Source organism: Anomaloglossus baeobatrachus, chromosome 10 (genome assembly GCF_048569485.1).
Source record: "Anomaloglossus baeobatrachus isolate aAnoBae1 chromosome 10, aAnoBae1.hap1, whole genome shotgun sequence".
Taxonomy (NCBI): Eukaryota; Metazoa; Chordata; class Amphibia; order Anura; family Aromobatidae; genus Anomaloglossus; species Anomaloglossus baeobatrachus.
In genome coordinates, this window is record NC_134362.1 from 35,086,558 (window position 1) to 35,099,891 (window position 13,334).

Here is a 13,334-nt window from a genome sequence, read left to right on the forward strand (position 1 = left end):
AGCCCTAAATAATCATAAACACACACGATCCCCAGAACAACAAGCTCCAAAAGAAAAATGCACTGTAAGTAAAGTCCAGAGAGCGAGCGGGAGCGGAGCCATGCCTTGGGAAATGAGGACAGAGCCTGGAAGAGGACGGCACATTCCTCCGACCTCTGGAATGTGCGCATCGCTTTAATTTATGACTGAGGATGCAGCCGAGCATTCCCCCCCAGCAGAGGCAGCTGCTTCACAGTGTCGCAGGATGACACAGCAATACAGAGGGACCCAGGGCGACTGTGATTTCTGATTATCTGTGCACTCATACATAGCCTGCATTTCTGTAATACATCCTTTGACGACTGTGATTTCTCATTCTCTGTTCACTGATACATAGCCTGCATTACTGTAACAGATCCTTTGACGGCTGTGATTTCTGATCCTCTCTGCACTGATACATAGCCTGCATTTCTGTAATAGATCCTTTGATGACTGTGATTTCTGATCCTCTGTGCACTGATACATATCCTGCATTTCTGTAACAGATCCTTTGGCGACTGTGATTTCTGATCCTCTCTGCACTGATACATAGCCTGCATTTCTGTAATAGATCCTTTGACGACTGTGATTTCTGATCCTCTGTGCACTGATACATATCCTGCATTTCTGTAACAGATCCTTTGACGACTGTGATTTCTGATCATCTGTGCACTGATACATATCCTGCATTTCTGTAACAGATCCTTTGACGACTGTGATTTCTGATCATCTGTGCACTGATACATATCCTGCATTTCTGTAATAGATCCTTTGACGACTGTGATTTCTGATCATCTATGCACTCCTGATACATAGCCTGCATTTCTGTAATAGATCCTTTGACAACTGTGATTTCTGATTATCTGTGCACGAATACATATCCTGCATTTCAGTAACAGATCCTTTGACGACTGTGATTTCTGATCCTCTGTGCACGAATACATATCCTGCATTTCAGTAACAGATCCTTTGATGACTGTGATTTCTGATCCTCTGTGCACTGATACATAGCCTGCATTTCAGTAACAGATCCTTTGACGACTGTGATTTCTGATCCTCTGTGCACTCCTGATACATTGTCTGCATTTCTGTAACAGATCCTTTATTAATTGCCTTTATTTGTACATAGCGCCAGCATAGTCTGGAGCATTGTACATCATTTATGTAATCACCAGTCACCCTCTCAGTGACTCCTCATCAGCTGAATTGTTGTTTGGGCTCCATTTTATCAGAGCCTGAGGCTGCCCTTTAATCCCCCATGATGCACACTGCAGCTCTGCTCCTTTGTTGCACAGCTATGACCTATTACATAAGCTTAGCTGCATTGTTTGTAAGCATAACAGAGTTTGACATGCATATCTTGCCTCTTTCTAGGTTGCATATGCTGCTTTTTTTTCCACCATCCCCCATGCTTTATACTGCAACACTGCTCTTTTAGTTTTAAGCGCACGTTCAGTAGGAAATCAAGATAGTGAGAGCTGTTAGGAGCCATTAATGAATGCTCCCCTGCACATTTCGGTGTCCTGTTCGCTATAAGGGCTGCATTCTTGACATTGTCCACCAGGTGGCGCTACTGTGCATTCTGTATTAACCCTGATATTCCCACCGAGGCCTCCAAAGACTTAAGAAGAAAAGCATGTTTGGGGTATTTTGGAACCGAAATATCATTCATTCCATTACAATTTCACATACAAAAAATGTCAAGTTCTGCCGGGATGAAATGGCTGGAATTCTCATTGAAACCAGACACAAACTTGGCGTTATTCGGAGCAGGAATGTTTTGTATTACCGCTTCTCTCCTTAAATAATCCTATTGTTCTCTGGTGAGTTTTCGGTGCAGCTCACCGGCGGTGTGCACCGTCCAGGCTGCCATCCACTGGTATGGAGTGGGCACAGGACCCATCTATCGCCAGCTCTCGGCATGGACGGGCTCCGTAAGCCTCCAGCCTTTCTGCAGACCCCTGAAATGAGAGCGCAGATCTCTCCGCGGGATAATCCACAAACAATGCGGAATATGTTTATCCCATTGTAATAATCCTCGTATCTTTAGCTCATTCAGCAGCTCTGTCAAATGCAAAGTTAATTGCCTAGTTTGTGCATAATTAGTGGCACAAAGGTCATTTTCTGCAGCTGGAATTGGGCACATTGTGGGTTTTTTTCCTCTTGCGGACACTCGGATCAGATCAAAAGTAGCCAAGATTTCCTGATTGTAATCTGGTGATCTGCACAGATTTCCGGGTAAGAGATGCTCTAGATATGGTGCGATGCTCATGTGCTGCTCCTGAGAGGCAACTGCAGGAAAGCAGCCATTGCCTCGTCTTTTGGAGGAAGGCGGTGCAAATGCAGCAGATCTGTGCCAGAAAATGCTGTCCACCAGGGGCCCAAGAGGCAAGGGGGCCACTTCTGCTTCCGAATTAGGAGCAATTGTGCATTATAATGAGCTTGTGGACTCCAAAGCACAGGGGCTCAAGAGATAAGGGTGCCCGGCACAGGTGTCCAAGAGGTAAGGGGGCTACATCTGCTTCCGAATTAGGTGCAATTGTGCATTATAATGAGCTCTTGGATTGAAAAGTTGTTCCGGCACAGGGGCCCAAGACATAAAGGGGCCACATCTGCCTCCAAATTAGGTGCAATTGTGCATTATAATGAGCTTGTGGACTCCAAACTTGATCCGGCACAGGGGCCCAAGAGGTAAAGGGGCCACATCTGCCTCCAAATTAGGCTCAATTGTGCATTATAATGAGCTCTTGGATTGCAAAGTTGTTCCAGGACAGGGGCCCAAGACATAAAGGGGCCACTCCTGCTTCCGAATTAGGTGCAATTGTGCATTATAATGAGCTCTTGGATTACAAAGTTGTTCCGGCACAGGGGTCCAAGAGATAAAGGGGCCACATCTGCCTCCAAATTAGGTGCAATTGTGCATTCTAATGAGCTCTTGGACTGCAAAGTTGTTCCGGCACAGGGGTCCAAGAGGTAAGGGGGCCACTCCTGCTTCCAAAGTAGGTGCAATTGTGCATTATAATGAGCTCGTGGATTCCAAAGTTGTTCCGGCACAGGGGTCCAAGAGATAAAGGGGCCACATCTGCCTCCAAATTAGGTGCAATTGTGCATTCTAATGAGCTCTTGGACTGCAAAGTTGTTCCGGCACAGGGGCCCTAGAGGTAAGGGGGCCACTCCTGCTTCCAAAGTAGGTGCAATTGTGCATTATAATGAGCTCGTGGATTCCAAAGTTGTTCCGGCACAGGGGCCCTTTTGTTGTTGCGATCCTCCTGTGCTCACCCCCACAAGAATATTGCACCTTATTCTTTATCCGGACCCCTTTAAAGTGATATTCTGTCAACTAAAAGTGACTGCCTATTGCTGAGATCATTGGTGGTCCCTGAATTTTGGGGAGTGGGGGTCCGATCACTCTATACTGCACCTGTCCTGTCCTCCATTCTTTTCCTGGCACATTCACAGCGGTTCTCACACTTCTGTTACACAGCAACTCGCCTTGACCCGACCTTCGTCCTAACCGAGCCATATAATGTCTAACCTGGACGATCAGAAATCTCACAACAGCCAGGACTCCTGAACCGCAGCCAAGGGCTCCACTCACCTTGAGGAGTGATACTCCATTAATGGGGCCCTCCAAGTGCAGGACAGGGGTCCGAAGGACCCACAAGGCATATTCTGAACTCCAAACTGATTGACTTAAAGGGATACCTTCACCCTTAAAGACTAAAGTCACAACAACCTTCCTTGGAGTCCTGTGATCGGCCAATCAGGGGTCCTGCCTCATTCACCTATAACATTTTGGGTCCTTGTTAGACATTTTGGGGTAGTTATTTAGTAACAAAACATTTAGGGGACTGTGTGTCTCCATTTTTGGCTACGTTTTTTATTTTTAATCCATTGTTTCATTAACCTTTTTTCTTTTCTTGCATCGTTTGGCTTTTACCTCCTTTTGGTATCCCCTGCACTTTCGACTTTGATATAGGATGTGTCCCCAAATCAGCAAAAGAGGAGCTTTACAATAAAAAACAAAACAAATAGATGACCTAAAGGCTACTTTACACCCTGCTATATCGCTAGCGATCTCGTTAGCGATGTGAAATTCTAGATCGCAAGTGTGATCTTTCGAGATCGCATATGCGTAACATGACCTATGTGCGATCTCAAAAGATCACACTTGCGATCTAGAATTTCACATCGCTAACGAGATCGCTAGCGATGTCGCAGTGTGTAAAGTACCCTTAACTCTACCTTTAAAATTAACTCACTGATAGATTCTCTGTTAACTCATTGGGCATTGATATAGGATGTGTCCCCAAATCAGCAAAAGAGGAGATTTATAATAAAAAAAATAAACAGATGAGTTATAAACTCTCCCATTGGAATGAACTCTCTGAGGCCTGAAACACACATCCGTGAAACATGTGCGTGTTTGGTCCGTTTCCGTGTATACTGGAGACACGGCCAAACGTGCACCAATGTTATTGTATGATAAAAGCTCCACGTGCGTTTTTGATGCATGTCCGTTTGTCCGTGTCCGTGATCCGTACCTGTGTGCGTTTTGCACGGCAGCATGTCCGTTTTCAACACGCAGCACGGACCCAATGAAAGTCAATGGGTCTGTGCGCACGTCCGAGTGACACGGACGCATCTCTGTTTGCTCCCTGTACGTTTTGTGCTTTTTTCATGTGATGTCGGTCTTTTTCTTTTTCTGTTTCGTTCTCTCCCTCAGCCCGTCGGTCGGTCTCTATGTCTGTCGGTCGCTCTCTCTGTCTTATCTGTCCCTCTCGCTGTCTGTCGGTCAGTTCCCCCCCCTCTCTCATACTTACCGTTCCCCGATCTCCGGCGTGGCGCTGCACGGCTGTTATAAAGACTTCGGCGGCTTTTACTATTTTGAAAAAGCCGGCAGCTCATTAATCAATCTCGTATTCCCTGCTTTACCCGCCCACCGGTGCCTGTGATTGGTTGCAGTCACACACGCCCACCACGCTGAGTGACAGCTGTCTCATTGCACCCAATCACAGAAGCCGGTGGGCGTGTCTATACTGTGCAGTAAAATAAATAAATAATTAAAAAAAACGGCGTGCGGTTCCCCCCTATTTTAATACCAGCCAGATAAAGCCATACGGCTGAAGGCTGGTATTCTCAGGATGGGGAGCCCCACGTTATGGGGAGCCCCCCAGCCTAACAATATCAGCCAGCAGCCGCCCAGAATTGCCGCATACATTAGATGCGACAGTTCTGGGACTGTACCCGGCTCTTCCCGATTTGCCCTGGTGCGTTGGCAAATCGGGGTAATAAGGAGTTATTGGCAGCCCATAGCTGCCACTAAATCCTAGATTAATCATGTCAGGCGTCTCCCCGAGAAACCTTCCATGATTAATCTGTAAGTGACAGTTAAAAAACACACACACATGAAAAAATCCTTTATTAGAAATAAAAAACACAAACACATTCCCTCATTACCAATTTATTAACCCCGACAAACCCTCCATGTCCGGCCTAATCCACGGACCTCCAGCGTCGCATCCAGCTCTGCTGCATGGAGGTGACCGGAGCAGCAGAATACACCGCCGCTCCTGTCACCTCCACGCAGCAAATGAGGTGAGTAGCGCGATCAGCTGCTGTCAGTCAGGTAACTTGCGGCCACCGCTGGATCCAGCGGTGGCCGTGAGTAACCTCAGTGACAGCTCAGCGCTACTTATTTTTTTAAGTTGGACAAACTTTTTTTTTTTTTAATAGCGCCGCCCGATAATTCTATGCGACAAGAACATCCTTGGCGTGGGAGTGTTATCATCCTCTCATTATTTCTATCTGTTTCAGCCAATGGCTGCCAGCCTTATACTGTAGTTACCCTGCGGTGCTCACCCAGCTTTCCTGTGTTCCTGACAAGCTGGAGAGCTGCATTAGCGGCACGGTGGCTCAGTGGTTAGCACTGCAGTCTTGCAGCGCTGGGGTCCTGGGTTCAAATCCCACCAAGGACACCATCTGCAAGGAGTTTGTATGTTCTCCCCGTGTTTTCGTGGATTTCCTCCGAGTTCTCCGGTTTCCTCCCGCACTCCAAAGACATACAGACAGGGAATTTAGATTGTGAGCCCCAATGGGGACAGTGTTGCCAATATATGTAAAGCGCTGTGAAATTAATAGCGCTATATAAATGAATAAAATTATTATTATTATTAGTGTCGGTGTCCTGTAGATTTATGACTTTAGCAGGGTCCGGTAAGCGGCGGACCCCTTCTGACAGTATCTGTGAAGCCTCCAGCATAGGACCATGCTCTGCATTGCCATCCTGGTGCCTGGAGCGCCATCTAGAGGGCCGTATGCAAATGTCAGGATTTCACAGAGTTTAGTAGTAAAGCGAAACCACCGCCACCAGAGCTCCCATCGATGCACACGGTTATCATTATCTTCTATGCAAGGGGATTAGGAAACATCTCTGCTTCAGAAACGGCGACACTCCTAGCCCTGGGTGTATTATTCTTAGCCCCAGTGAAGTGAATGGAGCAGAGCTGCAATACCACGCACAACACAGAAAGCAAGCGGCCATGATTTTCTAAACCTGGGCAACCCCTTGAAGTCAGAAGCGCCAGAGGCTGAGTGCTGACCTCTCTGCTTTACACTGCAGCTCTGCTTGTTTAGGTTGGCTTTTATTTTTATATTTGGGGGGTTATTTGGGGAGGACTCTCAGTGGGAGAAATGGGGAAAGTGAACAATCCCTTTAAATGATAACTTCACTTAAATCCTGGAAACATAACGTTTGGCTAAAATCCCTCTTTCCCTTGTAAACGCCGGGATCCCGGAAGCGGAGATCTGTGGTGCTGTCTGGCAGACCTCGGCGCAGCAGATCTGTTATTTTCCTCCGTGTCGTGTTGAATTGTTTAATATATAATTTCTGAGGATGATAGAAATATAATCTGCGATGTCTCCGCAGCTGCGAGTGGTTAAAGATCTCATGTCAGGAGGCAATTAGGAACGTATTTCCCCCTTGTTGTACAATTTCATTACATTCTGGTCACGGTGACATTTTATAAACCTCGCGTTTGATTATTATACTCATGATTTATTTATCTTTCCAGAAATTGTCCGCAGGTGTCAGCCAGTTCGCCTACACCTGTATCCAGGACCACACCATATGGACCAACCAGCAGTTCTGGGAGACGACCTTCTACAACGACGTCCAGAGCCAAGTGCGGGCCCTGTACCTGAACGCGAAAGAGGGAAAGGTAATGTTTGTACACAGTGAATACACCAGCAGAATAGGGAGTGCAGCTCTGGAGTATAATACAGGAGGTAACTCAGGATCAGTACAGGATTAGTAATGTAATGTATGTACACAGTGACTGCACCAGCAGAATAGTGAGTGCAGCTCTGGAGTATAATACAGGATCAGTAATGTAATGCATGTACATAGTGATGCACCAGCAGAATAGTGAGTGCAGCTCTGGCGTATAATACAGTATGTAACGCAGGATTGGTAATCTAGTGTATGTACACAGAGACTGTACCAGTAGAATAGTGAGTGCAGCTCTGGAGTATGATACAGGATAAGTAATGTAATGTATGTACACAGTGACTGCACCAGCAGAGTAGTGAGTGCAGCTCTGGAGTATAATACAGGAGGTAACTCAGGATCAGTACAGGATTAGTAATGTAATGTATGTACACAGTGACTGCACCAGCAGAATAGTGAGTGCAGCTCTGGAGTATAATACAGGGTGTAACCTGAGATCAGTACAGGATAAGTAATGTATGTACACAGTGACTGCACCAGCAGAATAGTGAGTGCAGCTCTGAAGTATAATACAGGGTGTAACTCAGGATCAGTACAGGATAAGTAATGTAATGTATGTACATAGTGACTGCACCAGCAGAATAGTGAGTGCAGCTCTGGAGTATAATACTGGATGTAACTCATGGTCAGTACAGGATAAGTAATGTAATGTATGTACATAGTGACTGCACCAGCAGAATAGTGAGTGCAGCTCTGGAGTATAATACAGGATGTAACTCAGGATCAGTACAGGATAAGTAATGTAATGTATGTACATAGTGACTGCACCAGCAGAATAGTGAGTGCAGCTCTGGAGTATAATACAGGATGTAACTCAGGATCAGTACAGGATAAGTAATGTAATGTATGTACATAGTGACTGCACCAGCAGAATAGTGAGTGCAGCTCTGGAGTATAATACAGGAGGTAACTCAGGATGAGTACAGGATAAGTAATGTAATGTATGTACACAGTGACTGCACCAGCAGAATAGTGATTACAGCTCTGGGGTATAATACAGGAGGTAACTCAGGATCAGTACAGGATAAGTAATGTAATGTATGTACACAGTGACTGCACCAGCAGAATAGTGAGTGCAGCTCTGGAGTATAATACAGGATCAGTAATGTGGGATCGGTAATCTAGTGTATGTACACAGAGACTGCACTTTTGATGTAGATTACATATTATATATAATCTGTATAAGTGTCATCTGACATATACATATTTTTGTATACATATGATATAATATGAGCAGGGTTCACATTATGTTTATCACTATTTCCAGGAGAATGGTGTGGAGAGTTCGGAGCAGGAGAATACAGTCATGGACCTGGCAGCCGAGCAGCTCCGCCTGTGGCCCACACTCAACAAGCAGCAGCAACAGGAGCTGGTGCAGAGCGAGGAGAGCACCGTGTTCAGCCAGGCCATACACTTCTCCAATCTCATGGTTTATCTCCTGGTGCCACTTGACACAAGCAAGAACAAACTTCTGCGGGCGTCAGCCACCGGCGACTGGGAGAGCGGCAGCAACAGCATCGTCACCAATAGGTAATATCACTGCACAGGTACCAGCAGGTGAGCGGCACCACGCCATGCTGCACCACGCCATGCGGCACCACGCCATGCTGCACCACGCCATGCGGCACCACGCCATGCTGCACCGTCCGACACTCCTCCTTCTGGAAGAAGAAGCTCCTCAGACATTCTCTGATCAATTTATTCGCCAGCTTTTCAGATGGGGATTGCATAAAGTACCAATTGAAAAGTACATTTGGCAGGATCGCTGCGGGGGAGAATCCCTTAAGTCTTTGTTGCTAATCTGCAAAGTAATAGGAGTGTGTCCACGCAATGTGACAGTATAAACTGATTATTGAGCCTTGTATATGTGATATAGACCTTCTAAAAGTCTCTTCTTTAGCTCTCTAATCGATGCCTCCGTTCTGCGGCAAGTTTTGAACTTCAATTAAATATACTAAGTAGGTGCACAGTGCACCCCGGGTGTGGCCGAGAGGCTCAGTGCAGCGATCCTCGCACTGGTTTTGCATGTCCTGGCCCCCTCACTGGTGATTGACAGCACTGACTTTGTCTGGAGCAAACACTGTCTGCAGAGAAAGCTCAGGCCGGCCATTGTTGTCATGCAAAACCAGTCCGGTGCACTGAGCACGCTAGTATACAGTGTGTCCACCCAGATCCTGTCCACCGCCATTAACTTGAAAACGGCGGCAGCTATAGGCATAGAAGTGGTGTCTAGGTATAGTAAAGTAGCCATGCGCTACGCAATGAAACCACCTATAGCGCCACCTGGTGGAAAACAATGGAGATAGCATTTTTATCTCAAAACTGGAATGAGATAGAGAAAAAAAGTGAATTACAAAGTTGTAGGGCATCATCAATTCAATACGAATCAACACCTTGCATACAGAAATGCTATGATATGAAACCCATGACCCCCCCCCCAAAACATTGAATGCTGGTCACACATATGGCGCTCATTAATCTTTGATGCTCAAAGTGGCCCCCGTCAGCTGCAATGCACATCTGGCCTCTGCACAGCATACTGTATCTTGCTGCACGTTGTGCAATATGGTAGGTGACACGTTTGCACAAGCATCTGTGATACGTCGTCGTAGCTCCTGCAATGTTGGTGGAGGGGTCGCATACACCTGCTGTTTAATGTGACCTCACAGAAAGAAGTCCAATGGGGTCAGGTCAGGTGAGCGGAGGCCACTCCACACAGCCACCATACCCAATGACTTGTAGGAAGGTCTCCATGAGGTATCACTTCATGTCCGCAGCCTTGTGAGTGTTACACGTTCTAATCATAGCATTTCTGTATGCAAGGTGTCGATTCGTATTGAATTGATGAGTCGCTACAACTTTGTAATTCACTTTTTTTCCTCTATGTCGTTCCGTTTTCGAGATAAAAATGCTAACTCCGTTGTTTTCCACCAGGTGGCGCTATAGGTGGTTTCATTGCGTAGCACATGGCTACTTTACTATACCTAGACACCACTTCTATGCCTATAGCTGCCGCCGTTCTCAAGTTAATGGCGGTGGACACACTGTATATGATTCCATTTCAGTTTACGCCGAGCAGAAGCACATACTGTGAAGTTGAATGGAATTTGTCAATTTGGGCTGATCTACTCCTTTCAACCTCAGTGTTTCTCCAGGAGTCCTTTTCAGCTGGATGCCAGGCAGCATTTATAGGCCTCTCTTGTGTCTATTCTAGTAGCCATATGAAGGCGCACTTATACAATCAGATTCCTGCCCATAAACTGGACAATATGTGAGTCGATTGGTGCACATTTAAAGACCACATTGTATGGGCACAATTGTAGTGCGATCGTTCTGCTCAGCATGTACATTGTGTGTAGCACATTACTATCTACACGGGGTGCTGTGCTGCCTACAATGACCTTCTATGCTGCTATTATCCAAGTTGCAGCCTTGTCTAGGCTGTGCATAGGGCTTAAGTTGTAAAAATGGCATCAAATGCTCAAAAAGACGCAGTTTTTCTTTGGCGTTGGCCAATTATCGGCCGGCATAACTGGCGGCCTTTGCACCCACTAGTTTCACTTCTCATACCATTGGCATGATGCAAATATTTAGGGGGTCCCTGATATGACATAAGCCCCCTGAGCCTTCTGGATGCCTCCATTTTACTGGAGCCATGGGTAGAAGGCTTAAGTTGTAAGTTTTGCAAAACGAGTCCAACCCTCGAGGGGTTAAAGCCCGGACCCCCACACGTTCGCCTGTGTTTACCCCCAGTGGAATGTCCCGCATGTCTTCATGTCTCCACTTAGATTAAGTGTCTGATCGCAACCCTATAAACAATCTCTCTTCTGTTGTCTTAAGTGCACTGAGCTCATTGTTTGTGTTGTGGTGGATCATTCCTTCACCGTGACTCGCCTTCATTCCTGCAACAAATAAGGCTCCTTGGTCCAGTCGTTTTCCTCGAGCCGCGCCGCCGTCCTGGGCCGTCACCGTCAAATATGCAACCTTCACCAGCAGTCAGCATGTTTCACATCAGATTGTCCAAATAAATTACAAGTGATGAATTTTCCTGATAACAGCAATGGAATTTATTTTTTTTTCCATCAAGAGTCTTGCAAAACAGTCAAGGAGGCCTCACTACATTACTATCTCCCGATATTAAGTATTGCTTCATATCATTACAAGGAAAGAATGCATTACTCTAGTGCCATAGAAATGTCATCCTTTGTGGTTCACATGACCTTCAGGAGGCAGATAGTCCGACCCCCCCCCCCCCCACCCCCATTCCTCCTAAATTTAAAAATGACCCCCTGATCAATAATTTGCACTCTAGGATCCCTGCGTACATACATTGGGTCGTGTACATACTTCTCAGCACGTGACGTGGAGTGTGAATGCAAGGGTTAATTTATCAACACTCACTCAGTTTTGCTCTCAGCCTCCATTATAGGGTTCAAAATGGTCATAAATCACACCCAAACATGGTCCACGCACCCCACACACACCATACGCTACCATCACCCATCAAATGGATGAGGGGGGGAGATGTGATGAGCCATACACTCTAAAAAAAAAAAAAAGCTATGGATTGTTTAAAGCCTACAAGGACCAAAGTTCTTAAAGTTTTAAACTTTAATATTAAAATTACAAGAAAACGAATAAAAAAAAAGAAAAATGAGGCCAAACACAAAAAGGAGAAATAACAGATATACCTAAACTTTTCCGGACACATAAATGTTATAGAATAAAAAAGGAGAAATAACAGAAATACCTAAACTTTTCCGCACATACGTTATAAAATAAAAGACGAAATAACAAATACGTAAACTTTTCCGCACACACACGTTATAAAATAAAAAAGGAGAAATAGCAGAAATACCTACACTTTTCTGCACACACGTTCTAAAATAAAAAAAGGAGAAATAACAGAAATACCTAAACTTTTCTGCACACACGTTAGAAAAAATAAAAAAAGGAGAAACTGAAATACCTAAGCTTTTCCACACATACATTTTATAAAATAAAAATGGAGAAATACCTAAACTTTTCTGCACACACGTTTTAAAATAAAAAAAAAAGTAGAAATAACAAATACCAATACTTTTCCGCACACACGTTTTAACATAAAAAAGGAGAAATAGCAGAAATACCTAAACTTTTCTGCACACACGTTCTAAAATAAAAAAGGAGAAATAACAGAAATACCTAAACTTTTCTGCACACACATGTTAGAAAAAATAAAAACGAAATAACAAATACCTAAACTTTTCTGCACACACATGTCAGAAAAAATAAAAAAAAGGAGAAACTGAAATACCTAAACTTTTCCGCACAGACAAATGTTATAAAATAAAAAAGAAGAAATAACAGAAATACCTAAACTTTTCCATATATAGATTTTCTTCTATTTCCCTGAATATTGGGGGATGTTTATGGATCACACTAGGCTCAGCTTAACATTGGGGGAACACCTTTCCATTGTTTAATCCTTTTTTTTTTTTTTAATGTCTAGTTCTGGAATCAAGTTTCCAGGGTGACCTATATTTTAATAGGGAAATCACAGGTCTGTAACTGGTCCATGAGCTCATAGTTGCATATTTAATAGTTTAATAGCTTGTTTTCTTTCATTCCCCTTCCTATAGTAAATGGGGGATGTCCGGCTCAGGCTCACTAGGCCGAGGTGTCAGGAACGACGCTCTCTGTAGACCCATCTTGAAATTGAGTTCCTCTTACCCTTCTCACTTGTAATAAGCGTTCACAGATTTTATTGACCTTTGTCCAGACCTAATCATGTGAATATCAGACTTATCCTAATTTTTTATTTCTATATTCTCCATGTTCTGATCCTGAGTTACCTCCTTTAGATCTTTTATTAGAACACTGAAAAACATAGCAATAATAATATAATATATAATAATCTGTATAATGAGAACTGGTCCAGCCGCTCCCTGTCCTCACACACATCATTACTATACATACAACTCGCAACCCAACTATATACAGAATCATAACTAATAAGAACTACTTACATCACTGACTTCTGCTCCAG

At 44.6% G+C, this 13,334-nt stretch overlaps 1 protein-coding gene across 1 annotated transcript in view; it reads left to right on the plus strand.

The window, feature by feature from the left end:
- Window positions 1-13,334, plus strand: part of SBF2 (SET binding factor 2) — a 321,660-nt gene that overhangs the window by 246,247 nt on the left and 62,079 nt on the right. The window contains exons 18-19 of the mRNA XM_075325834.1: window positions 7,092-7,238; window positions 8,574-8,836. Of these exons, the coding sequence (XP_075181949.1) occupies window positions 7,092-7,238; window positions 8,574-8,836 (410 nt within the window). The remainder of the gene's footprint in view (window positions 1-7,091; window positions 7,239-8,573; window positions 8,837-13,334) is intronic.